The sequence below is a fragment of the Meriones unguiculatus genome, chromosome 3 (assembly GCF_030254825.1).
Source record: "Meriones unguiculatus strain TT.TT164.6M chromosome 3, Bangor_MerUng_6.1, whole genome shotgun sequence".
Classification (NCBI taxonomy): Eukaryota; Metazoa; Chordata; class Mammalia; order Rodentia; family Muridae; genus Meriones; species Meriones unguiculatus.
Genome location: NC_083351.1, coordinates 21,441,563 through 21,469,521, shown reverse-complemented (window position 1 = coordinate 21,469,521; position 27,959 = coordinate 21,441,563). Strand labels below are relative to the sequence as shown.

The 27,959-nt window shown below is 50.2% G+C and overlaps 1 protein-coding gene across 1 annotated transcript; it reads left to right on the top strand.

The window, feature by feature from the left end:
- Nucleotides 1-41: 41 nt before the first annotated feature.
- On the top strand, nucleotides 42-27,595 carry Spocd1 (SPOC domain containing 1). The gene is made up of 14 exons (XM_060379483.1): nucleotides 42-864; nucleotides 17,744-17,785; nucleotides 18,691-18,840; nucleotides 19,311-19,368; nucleotides 19,582-19,660; nucleotides 20,402-20,561; nucleotides 20,674-20,790; nucleotides 22,336-22,461; nucleotides 24,152-24,323; nucleotides 24,468-24,618; nucleotides 24,932-25,067; nucleotides 25,481-25,570; nucleotides 25,980-26,166; nucleotides 26,901-27,595. Exons 1-14 carry the CDS (start codon nucleotides 85-87, stop codon nucleotides 27,542-27,544), a joined length of 2,892 nt encoding a protein of 963 aa, XP_060235466.1. The 5' UTR covers nucleotides 42-84; the 3' UTR covers nucleotides 27,545-27,595.
- The last annotated feature ends 364 nt before the right edge of the window (nucleotides 27,596-27,959 follow it).

Sequence of the window (27,959 nt, the reverse complement as noted above, 5' to 3'; positions counted from 1 at the left end):
CAGCACTGGGCTTCCCAGATAGAGCGCTGGCTGCACGGAGAGGCCAACAGCCGCAGGCCTAGACAGGGTCTCCGGGCGGAAGGTATGGGCTCCCCGGAGGGTGAGGGAAAAGTCCCTTCACTAATCAAGGAGGGGCTCAGTGGAAGGGGCCTGGCCCCTCGGAGGGTCCGAAGGAAATACAGGAAGTGTGGGATCTGCCCCCAGGATGAAGAGGAGGCGGGCTTTTCCTTGAGGCTTGGTCAGAGCCTTGATCGGGACTGCCAGTCGAAGCAAAACCCTCCCCAGAGTGCGTCTCTTGAGTCCCGGACAGGTCCCCAGACGTTTCTTTCTCCTAAGGACATTGGAGAGCCAGGTGGGAGTTGGGCGGAAGGTGTCCCAGAGGCTGAGCTTGAAAACCTCCTCTTTTCTAAGAATGTGGCCCAGTCAGACAGCCTCGATCACTTTTTTGGATTCCCGGGGCTCTTTGGGGGTGAGCCCCTTAGTCTGGTCACACAGGATTCTCCCCTGAGCACAGCACTGTCCCCAGAGGTGCTGACAGGGGACTCTGTTGAGCAGCAGGAAATGCAGCCCTTGTTTGTGGTCGGCAGCCCTGGCACTCCATCTGACCCGGAGAGGTCAGAGGTTAAGGCTCATCCAGAGTCCAGGATGGGGCCCGGGGAAGGACTCACGGTTCCAGCCGACTCCCGTGCCAGCTCCTCAGAGCCTTTGGGTGGTCTCAGTGATGCCTCCCTGGGACAGAGAAGTCCCAGGTATGTGAAGAAGCGGCGATGGGAAAGTCGAGTGTCCTGTGCCCCAAAGCAGCGCACAGGCGCCGCCAGCCAGGATCACGCAGAGGAAGGCAGTCCAGGAGGTTGTCCCAGCCTGGTAAGTTGAGCCTGACGGTTTGGGATAAGATGGCTTCCGCGTCTCTCCTCCATGGCGCTAAAGCAGGTACAGTCTACTGTCTGTTAACATTTCTCTCATACTTGTTCTGTTTGGTTTGTTGGGGGTCTGAACCCCGGGCCTCATGCATGCTGGGCAGACACTCTACAGCTAAGCTGAACTCCCGAACCCTATCTTTACATTTTATTTTGCTACAGGGGTCTCATTAGGTTGCCAAGGTTGGCTTTGAACTCACTGTAGCCTACCCTATCTTTGAACTTTTGATGTTAATGCTTCCGGCTCTCAGTTCTGGGATAACAGGTGTGTGCCACCATGCCCAGCTTTCCAGGTGATGTGGATTGAAATTCTGGAGCTGGGAAAGGAAAAATAAAATACGTTACTGAGTTTCCCATGAGGCCATTATTTTTTGGAGGCAGCAAGTGCTAGGTTCAAATCTTGCCTCAGCCTACTTCCTGGAGGACTCAACTTCCCCTATTTTTAATAAGTTTTCTCTCATTTAAAAATAGTAAACAAAGTAAACTGGGTGAGGTGACGAATACCTCTGATCCCAGCACTCTGGAGGCTGAATTTGAGGGTAGCCTGGTCTAGAGTGTTGCAGGCTATGCAAAAACAAAAAACAGCAAACAGCTTTAGCTGGCCTTCCACACTGTAGAGCCAGTTCCAGGCCAGCCAAGACTCTCTGGTGAGACCCCGTCTGAAATAAAAAGGAAATACACAATCCCGTTTAATGGGATTTTGAGGAGTAAATGAGACAGGGCATGAAAGGATGTGTTTAGCATAAGGTGGGAGGTAATTCCCTTTTCTTTGTAGTGTTTGGAATAGTCCTGCAAGGTAGGAGTTAGCCCCACTTTGCCAGATGGGGAAACTGAGGCTCAGGGAAGGTGACAGACTCCCCCAGGCTCACACGGTGATGGAGTCAACATTTACCCGTGTCCCCTCTGCCCACCGTTTCTCTTTGCGTTCACTGTCTATTTAATGATGACACTAATTTTGTTAATCGTATCTAATGTCTGTAAGCCAGGGGTGGAAGATGGCATTTATTTATTTTTCCCACGTAGTTGACTGTTCTAATAGGTTTATTGTGCGCTAGGTGCTTTTGATATAAATACATGAAGCATAGAAAGAAAAGGAAATGATAACCAGGTCACAAACGCAGGTAGTTTGTCTTGTGAGTTTGCACGCTTAACATTGCTGGGTGCTGAGTTGTCTTTGTAACAACCTCTGAGGTCTATAGACACTGATGACATGCCCATTGCACTGATGTGGTCCCAGAGGCTCTGGAAGATAAAGTGACCAGTCAGGGTCAAACAGCTCATTACTAAGATTGAGACAGGACGCAGTGAGCAGCCGCGGTTATGTCTCTTTGTAAGATAATTGCATCCCAACGCTGTGACATTGTTTTTGCAAGCATGTATTGTTGTTTTAAAAAAATGAAAATCCTAACCGTTCTATTTTACCAATGAAGACTCAGGAGCCACATGCTGATGTAAAAACCTGCTAGCTCAGAGAGGCAGAGCACCCAGCTGACCTTTCTTCTCAGCTCAGGTCCAGATGGAAGAAGCCCAAAAGGCTCACTAACTCAGCTGACAGCCCAGGAGGAAAACGCCAAAAATCCCAAGGCCAAAGGCTTGCTAGCTCAAAGCCTAAAAAGCTCCAAAAGCCAGAGAGCCAGAGAGCTAGAGAGCTAAAGCCAAAGAGCTAAAGCTCCTTCTACTTCTCCAGGCTGTCTTAAACGCTCTTCAACTCAAGGTCCCTCCTACTCTTTAATCCCTGTCAGCTGGTGTCTTGCTCCCTCTCTTGACCTAGGGTTAACTTTATAAAATCCTGTGTACAGCAAGCTCTTGGATTAAAGGTATGTGCTAGGGCTGGGTGAACCATACCATTACCACCTGTTTACAAGAAACAGAACGTTCTTGGGTTAAAGGTGAGTGTTAGGGCTCAACCACACCAAACAAGGTTGGTTTTATAGTTTATAATTTTGGGGTTCAAAATGGAATCAACTATCCTGCAACAACCTATATTTTGGCATTCAAGGTGGTGGCTCAAGGTCTGGGGTAGCCCAGGCTAGCCTCAAATTATTTAGGTAGCTAAGTCCAACCTGAATCCCTGACCCTCTAACCTCCTAAGAAGTGGGATTGCAGGCCTATGTCACTACACCTGACTCAAAACCACTGATCTGTTTTGTTGTTAATTACATTTGTTTTATTAGTTACTTTCCATATGTGTTTGCGTGTAGGGGTTTGTGTGTGTGAGTTGCAGGAGCCAGGGAAGGCCAGAAAAGGGCATTGGATTCTGGAGCTGGATTACAGGTGGTTGTGAACCTCGAAGAGGGTGCTGGGAACCGAATTTAGGTCCTCTGGAGGAGCAGGAAGAGTGCTTAATCTCTGAACCGTCTCTCCAGGCCCCCAACTGGTCATCTTTAATTTCAAAAGTAATATGAATTCATCTTAAAAAATAAAGAGGAGCTGGGCACGGTGGCACTCACCTTTAATCTCAGCACTCTGGAGACAGAGGCAAGCAGATTTCTATGGGTTCTGAGGCCAGCCTGGCCTATAGAATGAGTTCCAGAACTGCCAGGGCTTGTTACACAGAGAAACCCTGTCTCAAAAAAAAGCCCAACAAAACAAACAAACCAACGACTAAAACAAAAAAGAAGAAAAGAAGAGGAAGAGGAAGAAGAAGAGGAGAAGAAGAAAGGAAGAGGAGGAGGAGGACCCTGCCTGCTGCAGCGTCTTGTAAGCATTTGGAACTGGCCTTATGCTAATCTTTTTCCTACACATATGCCTTGTCTTACCCAAAACTGGGATTGCTGTACCACATTTAATTTTTCCCTGTGATGTTTAAAATACTTCCCAATTAGGGTGAGATTTTGCTCGGTTGGCAGGATGCTTGTCTACTGTGCCCCAGGTTCTAGGTTCACTGCTGGGGGGCAGTGCATAGATAGGATGTGGTGGGGGTACACCTGTAACTCCAGTTCTGGAGGTGGAAGGAGGAAGATCAGGAGTTTCAAGTTATCCTTGGGGTAAGTTGGAAGGCAGCCTGGGAAATGAGAGAGAACTTGTCTCAAAACAAACAAACAAAAACCAACCAACCAAACAAAAAACGCAAAACAAAACCCGGAGCTGGAGAAATGGCTCAGCAGGCAAGAACACTTGATGTGTAAGCATGGAGACCCGAGGCAGAAGCTGAGCACAGACGTGTATGCATGTGAACAGTGGGGGGTTGTGGGCACTTAGTTTTAAAGTCTGCTTTATCTTAATGGGGTTCTTAGACCTGTATGTCCCTTGCCACCCTTACCTACCTCATACCTTCCAAGCCCCGAACACCAGGTAGGAGAGGAGGGTTAGTGTAGACCAGGCTGACCTCGAACTCACAACAGAGATCCGCCTGCCTTTGCCTCCCAAGTACTGGGATTATAGGCGTGTGCCACTGCACCAGCTCCACAAAAATGTCTAATTTTTTTTTTTTTTTTTTTTTTTTAGTAAAGAAGTTAGTTTGAATGCCTTTGAGACAGCCGTTCGTTGGGGAGTAACAACTGTGTGAGGCTTGTGCCCTTCAAGCTCCTCTTCATGAGTGTCTGTGTAAACTCAGACATCTGGTTTGGACCTTCTCGTGTGTGAATAGGGCTCTCAGGCTGCGCCGGCCGGTGCCAGCTTCTCAGTTCGTCAGGCCCCGTACCATTTGAAGGTCTTTCCAGATTGGTGCACATTGTCCTGCAGAAGTTGTGCCTTTCCCGGCTCTGTGTCAGAGCTGTCTGTAGCTGTATTTGTCACGGCCGTGGGCACTGAGAGGGGAGAAGGGGCAGGCACTTCCTTTTCTCATTTCCAGCCCCGGGAGGGTACCGAGAGCTGCCACTCGGCCTCGCTTTGCCTGATGACCCAAGCGAGCGCCTTCACCTTCCGGGGTGACATTCTTTGATTCAGAGCACTCGGGTATTGATGACACTTAGCTTGCTGGATGGGTGGTGGGGAGTCAGTGTGATGACACGTTTGGCATTTAACTTGATGCCCGTGACAAGGAAGCCGCTCCGTAATGTTCCTGAAATATGCAGCTTGGTTGTACTGGTCAAGGAGGCTGGGGTGAGGTTCCTGGCGCAGCTGGCTTCTCTCCCCACTTCAGACAACTTGCTGGGATTGGACGCCAGGTTTGGGATTCCTGGGGCCGCAGTGTTTTCGGGGGCTTGTCGGAGTGCGGTGGCGTCACCAGGTTTCCTGCCTGGCTTGGCTGGATGCAGCCCACGGCTGCGTGATCACTCCAAGCACCATCCTTGATACCGCAGCTCAGCCTATCATCCCACAGCTGCCCAAACAACCCGTTTCCATGGAAACCGGTGCCAGCTGCAGGAGAAGAATTGGGGATGCGTTGTGCCGGGGACGGACGGGCGGTGGGTGGTTGAGGACAAGGCTGAGTGGGGTGTGAATAAGCACGAGCACAGCGCCCAGCTAGTCATCTGCCAGAACCCCTGGGGGTGGGGGGAAGGCAGGGGAGAACTTTTTCCTGGAGGCTGTCTGGGTGCAGGCAGGGCCAGACTGAGGAGTTCAAGGTCAGGCTCTGAGTGCACAGAGACTTCAGGCAGAGCTTTTTCTCTCCGAATTGTAATTGCCTCCTCTTTGAAATAGAGAGCCGGAGGACTGGCGAGCTCTGGCAAGAGAGCTTGGCCGTACTGTACTCTGCCTTTGAGACTGGGACCCTTGGAGAGGGGAGGGACAGGGAGGATGGTGTCAAGATGCTTTCTCCCTCTCTGTCTTGAGCTCTGCAGTGTCCAGAGAGGTCAGGAGCTGCTCTGGAGATGGGGAAGAAGGAGGTACGGGGTTAGGGTGGCTCCGCCAGTTTACCTCCAACCCATGGCCTTGTAGCTCCCCTGGCCTGACCCCGACACCCTGGAACAGGTGCAGTCCAAAGCTGCCATGTGTGAGGAACCAGGCAGGAAGGAGGGGGTGTGCCCACTGGGTGGCCTAAGAACAGTTCTTTTGTCTGGAGATGTAGCTCAGGGTTAGAGTGCTTGTCTAGCATGCACAAGGCCCTGGGTCCAACTCCCAGCACTGAAACCAACCAACCAATTTCTTTCTCCCCTTCTCGGCTCAGCTTTGTGTTTTGTGATACAGGGTCTCGTGTATCCTAGGCTGGCCTCAGGGTCCCTGTGGAGCCAAGGACGACTAGGTAATTCCAGTCCCCCCCACGTGCTAAGACTGCTGGCATGTGCTACCACGTCTGGTTTGTGAGGGGCTGGAGACTGAAAGCTCTACTAGCTGCACCTCAACCCCCAGCTCCTTTTTTTTTTTTTTCCTTTTTTTCCTTTTTCTCTATCAGGAGTTTCACACATTATCATCATGTCATTTAATCCCCACAAGAGCATGAAAAGTCAACGTTAATATCCCTGCTCAACTGATACAAGAAAACTGGCTCCCAGACTCACTCAAGTTCACAGGGCCAGAAAGGGCGGAGCCAGGAATTGTATTCAGGCCTGCGCAAGCGCAGAGGCTGCCAGAGGCCTGGATAAAGGCTTCGGATGTGTAAGGGACTTTATTGTAATTCCTGGGCTGGTTAGCCTGGAGCGTGGTGGTGGTGGCGGTAGTGATGGTGGTGGTGTTCCTGCCTGGATCTTGCAGTTTAGAAGGGCGCAGGCAGGGTAATCAGAAAGTTGAGGTTCACCGTAGATGCCCACGTGGTGGGGTGGGACAGAGGGCTGGGCTGTCTGAGCTGGGTGGGTCTGGGCAAGGGAAGTAGATGCTCAGCAGGCAGAGGCGGTCGGAGGAATATGCCAGGAGCTGGGGCAGCTGGAAGCGTCGTAGGGGTGGAGTGGTACGAATGGTCTGGAGACACGAGAAGCGATCAGCGGAGGCACACGCGCGCACACACACACACACACGCATTGGTTGGAAAACGTGAAGCCGTGTATGTCAGGAGGGAGATCTTCTGAGGGAGGAGCATCTGAGGGACCTTCTGAGAGACAAGCCTAGAGCATCTGTATTGGCAGAGGGAGAGCTTGGCTGGTCTCAGGTGCCGATGCTAATCGTCCTTGAGGTCACAGTCCTTGCATCAACACTCCGAGGTAGATGCCGGCATTATCCCCATTTTGCTGACAGAAAAACCGAGGCACAGAAAGACCGAGTAACTGTCTCACAGTTGCACAGATGCTAAATGCTGGCAGCGGGTACCCGCCGCACAGATGTGCTACGGTTATATTTATGGCATTTGGGGCTTTGTAGGGTTTTTGTTGTTTTTGCTATTACACATGGATATGCTGTGAACAGTTCAGCATTTGTTCTTCTGACATATTTGATCAAGAATATTTTCACAGTGCTCAACCTCCAGAGATAGATTTCTGAATTGTAGATTCAGTGCCAGATGCTCCCCGAGGTGACTGAGGCCAGGTGTGCTCAGGATGGTGTGCCCGACTGTGGATGAATGAAGCCGTGCCGTCATTTCACATCTTTCCTGACGCTTGATGCTATCAGCCTTTGGTTTTTGCCAAAGCAGAGATAGAGAGCCCAACTCTGTGGTCTTGATTTTGTCTTCATGTTAATTCCCTAGTACAAGAAATCTGTGTTAGTCATCCCTGTTAAAACTCTGGGAAGTAATCTTTGGCGTTAGTTAACTTCTTACGAATTCTTGTAGGAATTCTTTACATACTCTGTTTGCTGTTCCTTTTACGCGTTTTTTTACGCGTATATTCTCCCAGAGTGAAATCTCATGATTTCACTTAAAGAGAAAGATTTATTTGTTATTTTGTGGATGGGTGTGCATCTGTGTGTGGATTTGTGCACATGAGAGTGGGTGCTGTCTGAGGCCAGAAGAGGGGAACATATCTCCAGGAGCTGGAGTTACAGGAGACTGTGTCTCCTGTGGGTGCTGGGAACCGAACTCAGGTCCTCTACAAGAAGAGCAAGCGCTTTAACCACCAGTCCATAATTTTGCTTATCTTACAAAATCTGTTGGTGAAAGAAATTCTAAAACATTTTATTGTGTAAATACATGCAACATAAAATTTGGGTCTGAAGAAGTTTTTAGGTGTACAGGTCAGTGGTATTCAGCACCTATGTATAGTTGGCTAGCCATAAACTCTACCCTTTGTCAGGAGCTTTACACACACACACACACACACACACACACGCACACACACACTCAATCACTCATGTGCACCCTGAAATTGAGTCTCTCCACCTATCAGGCAGTATTTTCTGTCCCAACCCTGGTAACCACATTTTGCTTTCTTTCCTGTCAATATTTAAGATGAGGGGATGAGAGGAGAGTCATTCCCAAGCCTTTCTAGCTCTTTCTGAACTCTTTTTTTTTAAATTTTTTATTTAACTTTTATTAATTATACTTTATTCATTTTGTATCGCCCCATAAGCCCCTCCCTCCTCCCCTCCCGGCCCCACCCTTCCCCCCTTTCTGAACTCTATAAAAAAAAGAAAAAGCCCTATTAACTATGTACACAGTGTTCTGCCTACATGCAGGCCAGAAGAGGGAACTGATGTTTAGAAGCCACCATGTGGTTGCTGGGAATTGAACTCAGGACCTCCAGATGCTCTAAGAAATACAACCAGTGCTCTTAACCTCTGAGCCATTTCTCCACCGGATTGAACCCGGGGCTTCATGCATGCTAGCCAAGAGCCTTACAACTGATCCACATTTCCCAGTCTGACCTTGAGCTCTGATCCTCCTCCCTCCTGAGTGTTGTGATTGTGTGTGTGTCGGTCACTGTACCCAAATTTTATGGGGCTGGGGATTGAACCCCGGGGCTTGTGAGAGCTCGGCAAGTATTCTACCAGCTGATTCACACCCTCAGCTCCCAATTCTTTTATGTATTTATTTATTTTTGAGACAGGGTCACCCTGTGTAGACCAGGCTGGCCTCAAACGAATGCCCCACCTGCCTCTGCCTCCCGAGAGCCGGGATAAAGGTGTGTGTCACCGCGCCCAGCTCCTGATCTAGTTTTATAGTTTGCCTTTGAGTGTTGGATCCGGTCTGCACTTTCTAAGTGGCTGAGAAGTTCCTGTAATCCACAGGCTCTCCCTTTCTCTTGACTGTTTTTTTATTACAGCAAGCTGACGAAATGAGGTTGTTCATTCTATAACTTACTGCATTCCTGTTCCACGGTTAAACATGGTCCTTGTATCTTTCTTTTTCTTTTTCTCTGAGGCAGGGTCTCTTTCTGTAGCGCTGGCTGTCCTGGAACTAGCTCTGTAGACCCGGCTGGCCTCAAACTCACAGCCATCCACCTGCCTTTGCCTCCCTGGGTGCTGGGATTAAAGGCGTCTCTGTGTGTTTTTCTGTACTGGAGAAGAACCACCCCACGGAGGATTTGCCTTGGAGCGGGATTTTATAGATTTTAGTCCACCATGGCGGGGGAGGGGGGCGGTCAGGGTAGGGCAGGGCGGCCCACAGTGACAGGGAGCGGAATGGGTCACCCTTACTTCCAACTTCCTCTTACTCTTGTTCCATCTAGGCTTCCAGCCAGTGGGATGGTGCTGCTCACATTTAGGGTGGTTTCCCCCCCATCAGCTCATTTTCTCCCAGAGACCCATCACGGGCCTGTCTGAAGTATGCACACTCTCCTGGTGTTCCTCGGTACCGTCAGGCTGCAGGCAGACTAGCCCCCTCTCTCCGCCTTCCTCCAAGACAGTGATTGAATCAGAGCCTTGATTGGAAGTAGCCAGCGCCTGGGGCTCATGCAGCTTCCTAGGTGGTCTGTTCTTCTCATCAGAGGCCTCGCCGTGTGCACTCGCCCTACTGGGCGTGTTTGAAGCCTTTCTAACATGCTAACTTTAAAAATTTCGACGTCTGGCTGTTGGCTGTTGCTGGCATTAAAAAAAAAAAAAAAAGAAAAAGATTGATTTTTGCTCATTGATTTTGTATGTAGGAATCTTGCTGAACTCTTACTAATTCGTATAATTTATCTGTTGGGCTGTTCCTGTGTTCTATAGACACAGTTCCATGCGGACAAATGGCAGTTGTGTTATTTCCTTTGCAGCCCTTTGTTATTTCCTGTACAGCTCTTTATCATTTCTCCCCTTCCTTATCTGCTATGTTGATATAACCCTGGATAAAGTTGGCTGTAGGGAACTTTGACATCTTCTGAGTCTTAAATGAAAATGTTCAGGCTTTCATGTCTGTGGTGTTTTCTTATTGATGCTTTTTAGCAAGCTGAGCAGCTTTCTTCTGCTCCTGGATTGCTAATTATTCTGAACACACAGTGCATTTGGGGAGATAATCATAGGATTTTTAGCCCCTAATTTATTAATGCAGTAGAGTTAATGAGTTTTTAAATGTTAAGCCAATCCTGACGTACTGAAACAAACCTGACTTGACAATGTCCTGGTGGGTTTCTGTGTGTATGTGTGCGCGTCCTATTTGCTGAGTTCTTATTAATAATTTCTTATAATTTTTTTCGCATTTCAATTGATGAGTTAACTGTCCTGAAATGACTGAACTGTGGGTTGTGCTGTCTTCTAGGGTAATTTCTATGAGGTTGGAATTATTTGGTTTTTTGAGCATTGTGGGAACAGAGCACTGGTTTAAAAACAAAGGAACAAACAACCCTTAGAATGGTATTTTCTTGAGGAGAGATGTTTCCTCCTGTGGACTGAATTCTTGTGGATGGAATGTATCTTTGGGTTGCAGTTGTAGCTGTGTTGTGGCTCAGCCATCTGGCTGTTCTTTCTCTCTACACAGATAGACATGGTGGGGGGTGTCAAGTGCCCGTAGCACTGAGGGGAGACAGGAGAAAGGTGGGAGCCATAGCAAGGCACCTTTTGTCTTGGGGTTCTCCTGTAGGCCTCGGGTATGGAGATGCCTTGTTCTATAAAGTAAGTTTGTGGATGGCTCTGAGAAGCTGGGATTCCTCAGCCCTTGCTTGCAAATGGCTTTGCAATTTCCAGACAGGGTCAGGTCTTCCAGACAGGCCTAGGTATTGAGATTCCTCAGCCTTTCGCAGCAGCCAGCATTGCAGCCCTTCTGTAGGCCCAGGAAGGCGGGACTCCTTGGACATTAACACCACCAGCATGAATCATCAGCTCTCTCAGCCCCAAGTCTGAGGCCCTGGGTCCTAAGGCTTGACTTGGCGTGGAATTCTTCTGGGAACCAGGGCCTGGAGCTACTCTTCTGCGTCTTTACAGTCTTTCATCCTTCCTCAGGCTCAGCTCTCCACCCTTTCTTGTCTCTCTTCTTCCACTGCCCGTTTTTCCTCGACTGCCGCCCTTGAGCTGTTCAGGCTGCCGCTGCTCTAGTTTCAGCATCCAGCTGCTTGCCTGCTCCCACGGCCTGCCATGCTGACTGCTGTCATCGCTGCCTTCTGCTGTTTCTGCTGCAGCTTCCTTGCGTTACCGGCTCCACCCACGTCTAAAGGTAGACAGAGAAGCCTTCATTGGACCTGATGTTGCAATGGCAGAGACGCGGCACAGGACAGCGGTTCCCAGCCAGGTCACTGAGACTGAGTAGCTTGCTTCCGGGGCCTGGGAAAGGGTGCTTGGACCAATCATAGATGTTTGTCTTGGGCCAGTTGTAAACTTCTTCCTTTTTGGAACACTCATGGCTGAGCCTCTTAACACCAATCAGTTATTAAGACTTGGGCGGGGGGGAACCAATAAAAAAAACTGTTCACCAAGTAGTCTGGTACTGATGGAAGGCGGTTACACCACCTGTTGGTCAGGGCGGCGAGCCAGAGTCCAGTAGCTGTTAACGAGGGAATCAGGCTGCCCATCATCAGTGTTTTGCTGACAGGAAAATGAACTTTAGAAGGGGTACTACAGTACAAACTTAGGGAATATGGGGCCGGTGAGGTGACTTAGGAAGTCAGGTGCCTGCACCAAGCCTAACGGGCTTGAGTTTGATCCCTGACATCCAGATGGAGGAAAAGGAAAACACACACACTCACACACACACACACACACACACACACACCATCTTCATCGCCACATCACGCCCTCCTAAAATAAATGGATGTACGAAGATTAGAACAACCTCCACCACTCGTGACTAATACTGATGATGACTTGGGCAGATTTTTCACAGCACCTGCCCAGTGCTTCAGGAAGAGGCAATCCAGCCTCTCCTCTGTCTCAACTGTATCAAGTATGTTTTGAATCAGTTTGGTTGAGTTATATTTTCTGTAGGTATGTATCTACGTTATATAGTTATGTGCCCGTGTTATCTGCCTTTACAGATTCATTGCCTTATTGACGTGAATATTTCACAATGGCTTCTTGCCAACACACCTTCTAATCCTTCCCAAACAGTTCCGCTGTTGGGGACCGAGTATTCAGACACGTGAACCTATTGCTGTGTGTTCATAAATACCCATTCCAGCTCTGTCCAGCTGTATCTCCTCCCTCTTCTGTGGTCAGTCTGGCCAGGCAACTGCTTTCTTCAGAGATTTCATGTTTGCTTTTGTTTATCTGTTTTCTGTTTCCGATGTTGTCTCTCTCCAGCACATTATTTCATAGCACCTTAAAAAGATACTTAGTCCATAATTTCCTGTTTCCCGATAAAGTCACTTAAAGCTACAAATGAGCTTTAAAATATCACTTTTGCAACACCCACAGACGTTAGCCTCAATATTTTTATAACTTTATTATAAATTGTTTTTGAGCCATTTGAAGTCAGAGTCTCGGTCTTCCCTTATTCTCCTTTCCCTCATCTTCTTTTTTTGAGAATTTATATTTATTTTGTATGTTATTTTGCTTTTATGTATGGAGGTGCTCCATGTGTGTGCAATGCCCATAGAGGCCAGAAGAGGGCATCAGACATTAGAATTGGAGTTACAGACACTTGTGAGCCATCATGTGGGTGCTGGGACCTCTGCCGGAGCTGAAAGTGCTTTTAACTTTTCTGTTGTTGTGATAGAACACCATGATCAAGGCAACTTATAAAAAGAAATTGTGTTTTTTTTTCTTTTCTTTTCTAACATAAACCAAAGACTTCACAACTCAGGGATACTCAGAGCTACAGCAAATGTTGAGGAGAACTACAAAAAAAAAAAAAAAGGAAAATTCAAATACAAAAATTCAAAATACAAAGAAGAAGACAAATTCACTATTACAGCAAGCACATATCTCTGAATCAAGCTGACAAAACAATTGGTAGGAATAAAAAAGATTTGACAAAACAAATAACCAACTGCTTTAACCTACACAGATAATACTGGCCCCTAACCAAAAACATTTGGTTTATGGTTTCAGAGAATTATAGATCTTACCTATGATGGAGCAAAAGGACAACAGAGAGTTCACAATTTGATTTACAACCAAGAGGTAGATTTACACAGGGAATCCCAGTCTTTTAAAACCTCAAAGCTGCCCCCAGTGACACAACTCCTTTAACAAGACCACACCTTCTAATCCTTCCCAAATGGTTCTACCAACTGAGGACCAAGTATTCAAAGGTATGACCCCATGGGGGCCTGTGGTGGTTCTCAGTTCAGCGGTGTCTGTGTTTGTGTGTGTGTGTGAGAGAGAGAGAGAGAGAGAGAGAGATTTTGGCAGGGACCTGGAACCAGCTTCTGGATGGAAAATGGGGGTTTGTTTTTCTCAGGAACAGCTGGAAAACTTCAGGGTGAGGCCTGAGTGTGCTAGGCCAGGTTGTGGAAAAGGGTTTTCCACAGTGTTACAGTTTAGCTCTTTTAGAATGAGATCTCCTGTGGCATTCCAAAGCCTATGGCAATACGGAAGTGATGCAGCTCTTCATTAAGCTGCTATGCTGAGCTTGGCAGAGGTGCAGGCGAAAGTCCATGTCTGGTCAGCTTGCAGTGGAGACCCAGGCCTGGTGAGGCCCAAGTCCAGCAGGCCAGAGGGCACGAGATTTATCGCCCAGTGGGGGATAAATGATGAATCATGGCCATGGTGGAAGGCTGATGGTATCACACAACACACAAACCCCAGCAGCAGTATATTTAAAATCAGGGATTTATAAACCTTTGGGCAGTGGGAGGGATTTCAAGGGAGAACCTGTTTGAGTTAACAGGGTCAGGAGGTCAGGGATACTTGATTTGCATGTGGTGACACAGTGCCTCATTTTCCATGCAGTAGCAAGGTCCTATCACAAGAAGAAGAACATAGTACCTAATTATCCTAGGGATGAGGGGGAAATCTCCAAGTACAGCTGAAGGTCACTGTTGAAGACTAAGATCCTTAGCAGGGTGGGGTATTCCTAGGAATAGATAGCCAGCACCCGATTCTGGTCACATTAAGCATCGGGTACAAATCACGTTCCACTTACGTGCAGGCAAACATACATTAAATAAATAATACTAATCTTTGGAGATCTGCTAAACTTTGGCTTATGGCCCAGGCTCTGCAGTATGTTCATGTATGTTACATGTGTACTTGAAAACAATGTGTGCTCCGTAGATGTGAGGGGCCGGTATTATCTGTGTGGGTTAAAGCAGTTGGTTATTTGTTTTGTCAAATCTGCTTTGTTCCTACCAGTTCCTTTGTCAGCTTGATTCAGAGATACGGGCTTGTTGTAATGGTGAATTTGCCTTTTTCTTGTAGCTCTGTCAACTTTTGCTTCCAAGCTTTTGAGATTATGTTATTTGATGCTTATAAGTTCCGAGCTGTATCTCTGTGGTAGAGCATTGTATTGCTGAGTTGTGAAGTCTTTGGTATTATGTTATTCTGGCTCTGAAGTCTCTTATTATTTGCTGTTTACATTGCTCTGGTGTTTTGTTGTGCTTGGCATATGCACATTTTTGTCTGGTGGCTTTTTTCATCATTACATTATAGAAATAGCTCTTTTATTTCATGGCTGGATTTTTTTTTTTCTTCCCACTGTACTTCTTGCAATGGAGCAAATAAGCATTTTTCTCTAATCAGCGAATAAACAACTAAAATAAAAACCTGATACTTTTTGTAATTGTCTGAAATATTAACTCATTTATTTATTACCTTTTTTCTTTCATTTGAGATGTGATTTTGTTATATAGCCCAAGCTGGCCTATCTATGGCATGATCCTCCTGCCTCAGCTGCTGAGATTGGAGGCATGCGCCAGAGGCCCGAGTGCATTCCTGCAAGTGCAGGTTGTCTGTTCCATCTTACTGTGTCCTGCTTGTACCCTTTCAGCGGCTCTCATGGGAATTTTAACACTAATATTTCACTCACCCAAGGAAACTTCTTCCCCTGAATGGCTGGCTACAAGGGTCTTGGGATGTTTTAATTCCAAGCACGCTTCTTCCCAATTTGTGTACTATTGTTATCCAGTAGATTGGTCCTTTCTTTATGCTTTTAATCCCCCAAATTACACACCATTATTATTATTCTAGACAATGTTTAGGTTCAACATGGTATTTTTTTTTTTCTTTTTCTTGGCTCATTGCAACTTATCTTTGCTGTGTGGGATAATTTGTTTTTCCTTCCAACTCAGGTTTGTCCTTAAGCACTTAAAATTTTTTTGGTCTTTTTTGGTTCGTTTTGCCTTGAGTACATTTTGTTTGCTGAGTAACATACAATTATCAAGAAGAGCAAGTCCTGTTTTTCTCTGCCGCATCTTTTCTCATTCTATTCTCAGAAAAGATTGTGCCCTGATCTACAGTGGCTGTGGATGATTGCTTTATTTGAGTACCTTGAAAATAATATCCTGCCTCTTCTGCTTTTCCTTATCGACACTGGGAAGCCAGCTGTTTGGCTAAGTGCCCGTTCCCTTCATAGGCAGTGTCATTTTGTGAATGCCGTAGCGTGATGGGTGAAGGTGGCGCCTTCTAGAATCGGACAGGCTGGATTTAAATGTCATCTCTTCGGTTTGCTAGCTAATTAGCCTATCTCTGTGCCTCAGTTTCCTCTTCTGTCAGATGAGACAGTATCAGTGCCGACCCGAGGATGGTGGAGGGAATTCAGAGCACCGGTAATGTTCTCCACAGCAGCAGACTGTTTTAGTGTTCTTGCTGGCCATTATTTTTCTTTTTTCTTTTTAAAATTATGTTGTTATTATTATTATTATTATTATTTTTAAAAGATCCGTGGGCCTGTATGTGCCCCATGCATGCAGGTGCCTGTGGGTGCCAGAAAAGGATGTCAGATCCCCTGGAGTCCCAGTTACAGGTGGCTGGAGAGTCCCTTAATGTGAGTGCTGGGAACCGACCCCCAGTCCTCTGCAAGAGCATCAAGTACTCCCAACCCCCGAGCCCTCTCACCAGCCTCCTTCCCTCTTTAAATAGCGTGTGCACACATGCGTTTGGGGGACATCCACTCTCCCTGGAGCTGGAGTTACAGGCAGTTGTGAGCCATTAGACCTGGGTGCTGGGAACAGCAGTCAGGTCCTCTGAGAGGGCTGCCGGGTCACCTCTCCAGTCCTTTTCTTGGTGTTTTTTGAGTTTTCATGTTACTGGGGATTGATGTCTGTAGGTGTGAGATTCCTTCAGTTTTCCTGTTTGTACTCCACAGAACTTTTTTAAACTGTGAATTGCTCTCTTTTATCAGTTCTGGAGAAATTCTTAGCAGTGTACCTTCAAGGGCTGCTTTCACATTTTCTTCCCTCTCTCCTAATTAGTTGGATTAATTAGTCCTCCTCACTCCTATCATTTGCATCTTCTTGACTTTGCTCCACAGTCTCTGTGCTGTGACTATTCTGGATAATTTCTTCAAATCTATCTCCCAGCTCATTAATTGGCTTCAGCTGTGTCTAATATGCTATTAAAACCTATACACCGAGTTTTTAATTTTAATTATGTTTTTATTTCCAGAAGTTATGTTTGGTTCCCAACTGAATCTGATTGTTTTCGTCTCTTCCCTTCCACTCATCTCCCCCTTTAAGTGTTTCATACATTCATCCTGTTCTTTCTATCTCGTCCATCGACAGACTGACCCTTGGGAGACCGGTGGAAGGACCCCTGAATCCAGAGCCAGCCGGAAGGCTTTCAACTGCAGAGGACAGGCTGCCCTTAATGCCTCTCCCGCTTCCCCGCCCCCGTGTCCCGTTTTCTTCCTTTCTCTCTTGTTCTCAATTACCTTTTTTTTGAAAGGCTGATTCATCCCACAGTTTGAAAAAGAAACTAAGTGTGGAGTCTCCCTCCCAGCACTCAGGGCCCCGGGCCGTCCCTGCCGGCAGCCAGCACTAAGGGATCTGTGGAGACTTCCAAATATATTTCATGTGTAGTCAAGCAAATACATATTTAAAAATTCATTCTCTCTGTAACGCAAACGGTAACGTGCTACATATATTGTTCCGCACTCACTTTTTAATAAAAAATATGTTTCTGGTTATGAAAGAAATACGTGCTCATTTTGAATAACATCAATTCCCAAGTGTACATGTGTAGAACATGAAAGTCTCCCTGGAGTTCATTCCCCAGAGATAACATCTATTTTGCATCTATAAATATATATTTACATAAATGGGCTTATGCAACAGACACTGTTTTCTAACCTATTTTTCTCCCTTTCCTCCCAATAACACATCATGACATCGGTCCATGAATCTTCCATGGCTCGTGTAGCCCCGCATGTCTGGGGCTGTGGAATCCGAGAGGACTGAGTTCCAACATTAGCTGCTCAGCTCCGTAGCTTAGGCCCTTTTATAGCTGGCTGAAGCCTCGGCTTCCTCATCTGTGAGGTGGTAGCACAGAGTATAGCTCCTAGGCTCCTCCGGTTCTGGGAAGGCAGTGAGTTCATGCAGGGTGTGTGCCCTCCGGGCCCCAGGAGAGGGTCGATTCTTACAGGCTCCCTCCCCTGTTTAAGAACCACATGGGATTCATGGTCTGGAGATGCTACAGTGTGTTAACGGTGTCTGTTAGCAGACACTGGATTGTGTCCAGGGTCTTATTACCAGGGCCAGCCCCATGAGCAAACGGTTTTGTGATTTCTCTGGACTGGGTTATAGGGTCTCCTGGATTCTAATCTCTGTACCTTTTTTTTTTTTTTCTCTAAGGAGGAGGTGAGAGTGCCCTGCGGGGTGAAGCTCGTGTACTACGTAGGTGTCCCTTCTCTGTCACTGCCCCTTGTCCTCCTTTGCTCTGGGACGCTGGTCCCTGTCAACGGAGGCTCCCTCTCTCCTGCCCCCCCCACCTTCCTGATGCTGAAGCTTAGCATCACTTTAGTTCCTGTCAAACCTTGCAGCCCAACTTCCCCCTGCGTGCGCGCGCACACACACACACACACACACACACAGACACAAACGCTCGCACGCACGCATGCACACAGGCTTCCAACACAGTTCCTGTGACTTGCAACATATTAAAAAGAATTAAAGGGCAGTTTAGAAAAAAAGAGAGAAAAGCCCAAAGGAGCCAAGAAAAGGAGAAGGAATTGAGCGTCATGTACAACAGCCCCTCACCCTCTGTCTACTGATCCTGAAAAGGCACAGCTGCTAGGGTCCGAGGGAGCACTGAGTCTCTTTTGTAGCAGCGGTAAAAAGGGAGCACTGGGTTAGAAGTGTTCAAACGACTCATCACTGAAATAGCCAGGAAGAAATTTCCCTCTTGAGTGATTGTACCTATAGCTTTACAGAGTCCCCGAAAGAGGCATGAGAGATTTTTGAGCGGAAGGGGGTAGAGTCAGGACAGCTGTGTCCTTCCTGGTGGATGGTGAAGAGGAGGGTGACAAGGGTCGCAGTGTAGAGCCTGTTTGACTGGCGGGGGTTGGGGGAGGGGGAGGAATGTCAGAGGGGAAGTGAGAGGATGAGCACAAAGACAGGTGGCTTTGTTCCTGGGACAGAGGCTGGCCAGGCAGCAAACACTTAGTGAGCCCTACTGTGTGCCAGGCCTTTATGGACACTGGGCTGTGTCCTAACCCTGTCTCAAGGGAGGTGACTGGCTTCTGGAGGCCAGAGCCAGTCAAGGATTGAAGCCAAGGCAGGGCCGTGCTCTCTCCCTGCAGGTCTGGTCCGGGCCAGTGATCCAGCTCCTAGGAGCCATCAGCAGCAGCCAGCCAGGGGGACAGATGGAAGCTCTGGAGGACTGGGCGGAGGTTAGCCCAGCCGGGAGGAAGAGAAAAAGGCTCACGATGCCTCACCCTGCCAGTTTTCAGGTACAAAGCCAGCTTCCTTGCCTGGGGGCTAGCGATGAATCTCACCTCCCTGGGTTCCTTCCACCTGGTGTCACTGAGGCCCAGGGTGGGGTGATGTGGCCAAGGTCACAGAGACCAGTGTTCAGAGGTAGGTTGGCTTCACTGTCCTGGGCTCTGTGGATGCTCTTTCTACCACGTTTGGGAGTTTTGGGATGTGTGTGTGGGGGGTGCTCTTCTTCCATTGTGACTGGCTTTCTCTACTGTGACCCCAGCTGACCCACATAACTCAACATACCAGGTTCCCAGCCATCCGTTGGAATGGGACCCGGAGTGCTTTTAGACAGCTTTTCTCCCAAGCTCCTTAGGGACCTCTCCATAGGGGCTGAGTGGCCATAGGTGAACTGGACCCTCGTCTCCCACCCCGCCCCCACCCCGGCAAAGGCAGCTTTGGCTGGAGTGGGCCTCTCTACCATGCTCGTCTCTCTCTGCAGTGTGACCCTCCAGCAGCTGAGACTGTAGAGCCTCTTCAGCAGAGGGCACAGGACCCAGGTGATGATCCACAGGGCCAGGGGAGGATTCTCAACCAGCGCTTGGCTCCTGCTAGGATCCTTCACTTCCCATCAGTCCACAGTTCTCCTCCAAAGGGCTCCTAGGTCCTTGAGTAGGGAGCCAAACCCTCTTGAATCTGCCCCCTGCTCCCCCCCCCCCCCCCGTGCCCCTTGACGTCCCCTGGGACGACAGGGTACATTTCCTCCATCCCAGGTGAACAGGAAGCGCTGCCTCTGGGTGTTGAAGTGCGATCCATGGTGGTCCGGGCCATGCAGGAGGTGCTGTGGACTCGGTAAGGCCCTGCTCCCTGCCTCCCAGCTGTGCCGACAGGCTCTCCTGTGTGGCTTCCGGCCGGGCCACGTTTGAGTGCGTGTGAGTGAGTGAGTCTGTGAGTGTGGGTGTGTGAGTGGGTGTATGTGAGTATGCCTGTGAGAGTGAGTGAGTCTGTGAGTGTGTCCCCAAACCTATTTGCTATTGGGGTGGTCACTGGCCCACACAGCCAGTGTCAAGCAGAAATGGGAACCTGGGTAATACACATTTTCCATTGCAGTGAGAGCCTGGGCTGCGAGGTCTCAGAGGTCTGAGCCAGGGTTCTCACTTACAAATGGTGAGACCAAGCTCACAGAAGGCAGGAGCTGGCAAAGGCCACGCAGCAAGTCAGTCGTAGATGAGGGTTACGTGTGCCCCTCCCTTGGTCGACCAACCCCACTCCAGCTTGGTCCTCTCCTCTGGGCTGGCCCTGTCCACACAGAGCCAGTTCCTTTAGCAGGACCGAGCAGCCTGGCTTGGACATGTGTGTTGCCGCTGGTCCACTGTGTGGCCGTGGGGTGAGCGCTGAACTCTTGCGAGAGCTGTCCCTAGGGAAATGGACATAACCATTTCTCCCTCACGGAGTTGGGGTGGGACTCAACAGGTCCGTGGGGAGACACCCATAACAGAAAGGAGGGAGCCAGCCCCTGTCCCCTACCCCTGCATCTCCCTGTGGGGCTGAGGGTGTGGACAGTTCCCGCTCAGGCCTTGCTTGTCCCCACAGCGTCCAGGAGCTTCCCGGCCTGCTGCTGAGAGAAGAAGACGTAGCGGGGATTGCAGAGGGCATTGAGGCGGCCCTCTTCCACCTCACCCAAGACACCAACGTCCGCTACAAGACCAAGTACCGCAGCCTCCTCTTCAACCTGAGAGATCCCCGGAACTCCGTGAGCAGGGGGAGGTTCGGCCTGCCCAGCCCTCCCTTGGGGACGCTCGGAGCCGACAGCACGTCGGAGTGGGCGCTGTTGGGGTGGAAAGGTGCATTCTCTCTCCCCGCAGGACCTGTTTCTCAAAGTGGCTCACTGTGACATCACCCCCCACGACCTGGTGCAGATGAGCTCAATCCAGCTGGCCCCCAAGGAGCTGTCCCGCTGGCGGGACCAGGAGGAGAAAAGGGTGAGCTGTGTAGACGGGTCACAAGAGGTCAGAGGGCGTGTGTGTGTGTGTGGTGGGGGGGGAGGTCCTGCAATGGAGGATGGGAACAGAGGAAGCAGTACAGATGGACAGTCAGGACTGATGAGGAGCTGGAGAAAACAGAAAGCAAGCCGGGGAGTTTTCCAGGACAAAGGGAGAAGAGGCCACACTCTGCTTTTTGTTTCTCTGTGGAGCGGGGCCGCATATGAGTGGAGGGGCTTCAACAAGCAAGGCCCCAGTGCTCTTCTTTCCATCACAACCTCGGGTTTGGAAAAGGGACCCCACAGTTCCACCCTCTTCAGTCAAGTCCTCCTGTGCCCTGCCCCTGGGCTTTGCCCTGCGTGGAGCTCTTGGGAACAGAGAAGGCACAACATTGGGGTGGCTTCTGGGAAGGCTGGCGTAATGCTTAGCGACCAGAGGCAGACGGGACTGGTCCAGGGCTGAAGTGGAGAGGGTGCTAAGATGCCGGGAGAGCTAAGGACCCAAGTCCAACCGGTGGGTCCATCTACTCAGCTAAGTGTCTGCTCCAGGCCCGGCAAGTGTCATAGGATGGGAGCGGCTGTGTAGGTTAGGGGTCAGTGCAGTCTCTGTGCAACAGCCATGAAGAATTCCGGGATGGGGGCTGGGAAGGGAGCTCAGCTGGTAGGGCGCTTGCCGCACAAGCATAACACCCCGAGTTCAAGCTCCAGCATCCATGTAAAAAGTCCGGCAAGATGGCGTGCATTTGCAATCCCAGTGTTGGCTGGGAGGTGGAGATAGGCAAGCCTGGCTTGGTGAAAGACCTTGTCTCAGAAAGTATGGTGGGTGGCTCCTGAGGAAGGACCCTGAACGCACGAGTACACGCACCCAGCCGCCCTCTGTGTATACCCACATTTGTATGCTTGTGTACAGGCAAGGATGTCCAGGCAAATGAACACGGGGCCTGAACTGAGTGTGAGCCCAGTGTCCATGCCCTCATCATGGAGTCCGCCTGTCTGGGGGTGGGGGTACAGGACCCCTCTCTTCCTGCACCATCAGAAAAGGAGAGACAGGCTTCCAGGTCAGGTGACATTGATCAACAAAGAGAAAGACAGCTAGCTAGTGGCCGAGATGAACCCAGAGCGAGGCTGAGCCCTCCGTGGGTGTTTATTAATATCTTAATCTCCAGAGAATAGATAAACAGGCTTAGGACAACTAAGTGATGGCCCAAAGTCACACTAATCCTTAAATCTTTATTAATGGCCCGTCTGAGACTCAGCTTGCATACTTGTTGCAGACACCACAGCCTACCTGGGGCAGGGCTGGGTGGGGTGGTCAGGGGCATAATGGACTTGGGTGAAGGCCAAGTCCAGGAGCATTTCTTAGAGGAGGCAGGACTTGCATGGAAGCTGGAGGGGTAGGGTTGAGGAGGCTGGCTTTCTAGGTGAGCAGAGAGAGAGAGGCTGGGAAATGAGAGGAGGCCCGAGGGAGAAGCCTGGAAGGAGGAAAGGGAGTGACTGGGTGCTCTGTTGTCAGAGGCCCCTGACAGGTTTGGCTTCGCCTCTGCAGGGCCTGGATATCATTGAGCAACACCAGAAGGAGCTGTACCGACTCCCTGCCTCCAAGCTGACTCACAAGGGTGAAATTGAGATCCCTCGGGACTCAGACCAGATGCTGACCCTGGAGGACCTAATGGTAAGGGGTGACCTGGCTTAGGCACGGGTACCAATTCCATGTCCTGCTAACTGTGGCCATTTCCTACTCCACGAGCCCCATGGTCAAGGTTTAGCAGGGACTGCTGCCCTTCCTGTTCACTGATGGCAAGTAGGCCTGGTACTTTTAGTTCTTTTAGCCTAACTCCAGAACACTTACATGAATGATGCTAAAGCTTGTCACTGCAATCACCCCAGCGCCAGCCATTCTGCCTTCAGGCAGTGGCTTTTCTAGAGGTGAGAGTTGTTTTGTCAGTGGGTTTATTTGCTCGGTGTTACCACAGGTAAGGAACCACCAGCAACCCTGGGCGGTCCTGCCAGAGGCCCTCCTGACCTTCCCCTTGCACCTGGAGGAGGCCCAGTATCTAGGCCTTTCACTGATGGGTCAGCTTCATCCCCTGGCACGTCCTGTACCATCCTCCAGCAGAGCACCTCCATCTTGCTCATAGCCCGCTTAGTACAGCGGCTCATCTGCAACATGGCTCAGTGTCCTGTGGCCAGCCTTCCCCTTGCCCCCACATTCTTCACTCTCAGAAGGCCACTCTGCCTCGGGTGGGGTCTCTATGGGTCAGTTGCCACCTGGTTCTGATCAGAAGATGGGGTGGAGGGCAGGCACATCCCTTAGCTCATGTTCATTCCCTCAGTACAGATTTGTTGAGCCTCGCCTGGGTGCCAGGCCCTGGGGGAAATGGCAGCGGGTGTGACGAGACAAAGTTCCTGCCACCTCCGTACCCCATTATTCAAGCCAAGAAGAATCGCTGCCTGTGTAGAGAGGTGCCCTCGGGGGACGCAGCTGCTCCCCAGCCTAAGCCAAGCCACATTCCCTCAAGAGGCTGGATGTTAGCGTTGGAGAGGGACATGGAGAGAGAAGTGTCAGGAGAAGGGAAGAAAGGAGAAGGGGAAGGTGACAGAGAAGAGCAATCTCACTCCTATTGAGTACCTGCCCTGTGCCCCTTTTGCAAACAGCACCTCATTTGAACGTGGCAATTACTGACACTGCCTGAGATCCGAGGCATTGACTCAGCTTATATGTAGTGGGCAGGAGTGGAGCGGAGATTCGAGCCTGGCAGCGCTCTGAGGACCTATCTTTTCAAACCTTCCTCACGCAAGGGATTTCTATTATGAGGGGGAAGGTGATTAGAATATTTATTCTCCTGGGTTCTGTCCCCTGCTTCTGAGGACTTGACCTAAGGAGGGGATGCAGAATTTAGGAAAACATTCTGTGCACAAAGATGCCTTCGGGGCTTCGTGCCAGTGACAACTGGAGGTGACCAGAATGTCTAGCAGTGGAGGTGACAGTCTGCCCCCGGGGTCTAGAGAGGGGGGCAAATGTCCCTAGTGCAGTTAATGGGGAAAAATGAGAATACAAAGAGTATTTGACCCCAGCTATCATAGGAGGATCCCCCAGACCCATTGCATAGAGAAACTGTGAAAGAACAACCCAGCGTCTCAACAGCTGTCTGAACAAATGGTGTTTTCTTTGTTTTTTGTTTTTTTTTTTAACAATTTATTTTTTTAACTTCCCAAGTTTTCTTTACAGATTCCCAGTGTTTTGGAATATGAAAACATATTTAGAAAAATAAACCACTTTCTTGAGGCTCTCTACCTATAGAGGGGCCCTGACCTTCCTGGCCACCTCACCATCCAGCCCTCCCTGCTCCCGTGCTTTCCAGGAACCCATGATGCCCAGAGAGTGCAGCCCACGGTCTCTGAGGACCCCCCTGGAGGACACCACAGATCAGCATCAGCACCACTTCTGGGACACCAACTGCGCCATCTGCAAGGCGGGGAAGGATGTCAGCGGTAACCAGCCGGAGCCGGATGCAGGCAGCAGCCACAGCATGGGTGGGTAGCCCAGTTGGAAAGTGTCAGAATGGGAGTGCCCATGCCACAGGTCACCTTGGAATGAGGCTGGCTCAAGCTGTCACCCTGTGGGCTGGCTCCTGTCTCGGCAGAACTCATTTCAGCTCTGGCCTCTGCTCTTCGCAGGTCGGGAATCCTCAATTGAACTGCCAGGCTTCCCCGGAGCCATGAGGGACACGGAGGAAAATGTCATCCAGAAAGCCCCCAGTCCAGCTCCTGTGTCCTCTCCAGAGATGCTCAAAGCTGGGGAGACACCTCCCAAAGAACCGCAGGAGAGGTATGGGGCCGGCAGCCAGGAGGGTGAGCAACCCGGAAGCATGGGCGGGGAGGCCAGCTGGAGCTTCAACATGCACACGCCGCAGGAGCTCCTCCCTTTATGACCTTAAGTCTTCCCGTGTTGGTGAGCCTCTGTTTTCTATCTGTGGAATGGAACTTGTGCAGCTTCCTGGTTCCCTCTTGCTCAAGGCCAGGTTTAGATCGGTGCTCAGGTCTCTGCAGTGAAGACACAGCACTGGCTCAGCAGAGAAAGGGGATCCTGGGGACAATGTAATGGATGACTCTGCATGACCCTGTCCTGTCCCTGCTTCTAGGCTCCAGGTGCCCCCTGGGCCCAGAGATGCCCTGCCAAACCCTCCACCCTGGGAGGGCTCGCTAGACATGTTTTCCATCAAGCATTTCCGGGCCAAGGCGCAGCTGATCTCAGGGCACAGCTGCCAGCTCGTGCAGGTACTCCACTTCCGATTTCAAGGAGCCCTGTTGGTAATTCATCCATTGGTTCTGCGAATCACCGCTGAGCCCCATGCTAACTGAGCAGAAGGGCAGAGGAGCCTGATTCTGAGACATGCTGAGGCTCATAGCTCTACCCCAAGGCATAAGGCGAGGGAGTCTCAGGGAGAGCATCCTGGGGCCTCTCTGTTCACAGGAGGGTTTTAGGAGCGATTGTTGAATGACTGATGAGTGAGTGCTCATGAGATTTTGGCCAGGATGGGCTGTAGGTCTCCAGGGGCAGGTAGAGCTAGCTCTCTGGGGAGTCCTCAGGAGTTTGGAGACACTGTCTACCCTTCTCCCCAGGCTTTGGCCTGAGGTGGTGGGAAATGAGAGGGTGGGAAGCCGGGTGCTGACCAGTCGCCTGCCCCCAGGCTCTGCCACAGGTCATTCGTTCAGCCGGCTGCCTCCCTGCCAACAAAGTCTGGGGTCTTCTAGACCTCGTGTGCCCAGCCAGGGCAAAGGTAAGCTGCCCTTAGAGTACCCTCTTCTGCCTCTCCTTCTCGGCTCCTTCCCTCCCCATCTAGCTTAGCGAGATTCCCCTTCCCCTGCTTCTTCCTAGAGTACTGGTTCTCAACCTGTGGGCCACACCCCACACTGGCTTTGAGGGTCCAACCACCCTTTCATGGGGGACCCCCTATCGGATATGCTATCAGAAATTTACATTACGGTTCATAACCGCAAGATTACAGCTGTGAAGTAGCAAGAAAAATAATCTTTCGGCTGTGGTCCACCACAGCACGAGGAGCTAGCTACCTACATTAAAGAGCCAGAGCATCAGGAAGGCTGAGAACCACTAATTTGGAGAAGTCCGAGTGGGCCTGCAGGCCCAGGGGGTGGCTGCTCCTTTGCCACTTCCTCTGCATCCTCCAGGACATCTGCGCTGTTAGACTCTGTCCCCACGGGTCTCGGGACATCCACAGCTGCCGGCTGCTCTACTCCTACCTCAACAACAAGCAGTGCCACTGCCTGGCGTCTGTGGAACCCATGAGGATGGTCGTGCTGCCCCTGCCTGCCTTTCAGCCTCTGCCTGCCAGACTGCGCCCTCTGGGGGGCCCAGGTGAGAACCAGTTCCACACCCAAGTAGAACTACAGAGCAGCCACTTTTGATGTAAGTGTTAGCAGGACAGTGGCAGATCCAGACAATTCACTGGAAAAGTCGTAGCGGACAGGAGGGGTAGGTGTTCCTCAGCAGCTGCTGTAGTCAAGCTGGGCTCCAGGGCAGGGATCAGCGCAGGCCTGGCCCTAGGAAATCACCTGTGGAAAAGGACTTTTGGGACTCAAGAGCAGGGTGTGCCTGCCTGCCCTGAAGAAAAGAAAAACAAAAAAACCTTAAGATCTTCCTGGGCTGCAGTTCCCAGTAGGCAGATTGGCATGTCCTCCATCAGGCAGTTCTGGGCAAAAGCCCAGCTTGCGTTTGGAGGGACAGAGCTGCCAGCTTGTCCGGGTACACTTTCTTTGTTCACAAGGTCCCCCTCTATGATACAGTCACTTCGTTCATCCATCCATTCATTCATTCTACAGTAAGTCATCACCTCGCTTTATGGTTGGCACAAGGACAGATAATACACCTTCCTAAGCCTTGAGGTCAAACAATCCATGCTCTACCCTCTGCCAGGTGACCACTGATCGCTAGACCAAGCATTCTGAGACAGGCTCCACTTGCCTGTTGTCTTTCCCCCACCTTACTGCCAGGAAGCTCTCGCGATCAAACCTGCAGATCCACTGCAGCTTTCGGGGGAGTCCGTGTTGACTTCCTTTGGGTCTTGGGACCCTTCCTCCTCCTTTGTTCAGGACTTGAAGCTACTCACACAAGCCTGTTGCTGGCTGTGCTGTTCCCTAAGGATGGGATTCCGGACGAAGCTATGTCCATCCGCGTGTGGAAGAAGGTTCCAAAGACTGTCTCTTTCAGCAAGAAAGTGGAAATGAGACACTACCAGCCAGAGGAGAGGGGGTCAGAGGCCACCCTGAAAGGGTCATCTCCCCATGAGGAGGCTCCAAAGCAGAGCTTGGCCAAGGGCAACCCGCCTCCCAGGAGTGTTTGTGCTCCCCAGGGCCTCCCCCGAGGCAGGGGGAGACGAGAACCTGGGTGGGGACAGTGGTTCCCAGAAGCAGGCTGGTGCCACCCCCAGCACCCCAATTCAGCAGGACCAATTTTCACTGGCAGTGGCCGTGGACAGCACCTCCACAGGGCCTCCTGTTTGCACCAAGACCTACTCCAGCACCTCAGGGTCTTAGTGTCCATGACTCAACAGTTCCAGGCCTCACTGTGGCCCTCTGGCCAGGAGCCACTCCTCCCATCCTCTGCAGGATCTGCAGTTACAGATCCCCCTGGGCCAGTCCCAGACCCTTCTTTGGGGTCTGTGGATGGAGGTGGCTCTGATTGTCCCCTGCCAGAGAGGCCTAACCCTTCAGACGCCCTGGAACAGGAGTGTTGATTCCCTTAACCAGTGTTGAACCAGAGGAAAGGCAAGTCCACTCTCCCGCACCTGCCCAGTCTGTGTCTGTTCTGCAGTCGGTTTGATGTTGATTTTTGGTTCATTAAAAACTTGGCAAAGTAAGAATTGCATCTGATGGCTGTGTAGGAGTCTCTAGTCCCGTCCAGGTGTGGTTTGATGTGTCTTTGAATTTTTGTGCACAAATACATGACCCCCAGTTGCTGATTGGGAATCTCGAATCATCACTTTGCCCCAGGACAAAGCTCTTGCCATGTGGCTTCTGGAGGCATTTAATACTCTGTGAGGCGAGGGTGGACACCTCTAATCCCAGCACTCAGGAGGCGGGGGCAGGTAAGTCTCCTGAATTTGAGTCCAGACTGTTCTACATATGGAGTTCCAGACCAGCCAGTGTCAC

Excerpts from the sequence above, each read along its gene's own strand:
- Spocd1 (XM_060379483.1), top strand. The coding sequence starts at position 85 with ATGGGCTCCCCGGAGGGTGAGGGAAAAGTCCCTTCACTAATCAAGGAG. Across the intron at positions 20,791-22,335 it reads GGGACCAGGAGGAGAAAAGG|GGCCTGGATATCATTGAGCA; the intron begins GTGAGCTGTGTA and ends TCGCCTCTGCAG. Across the intron at positions 25,571-25,979 it reads TGTGCCCAGCCAGGGCAAAG|GACATCTGCGCTGTTAGACT; the intron begins GTAAGCTGCCCT and ends TGCATCCTCCAG.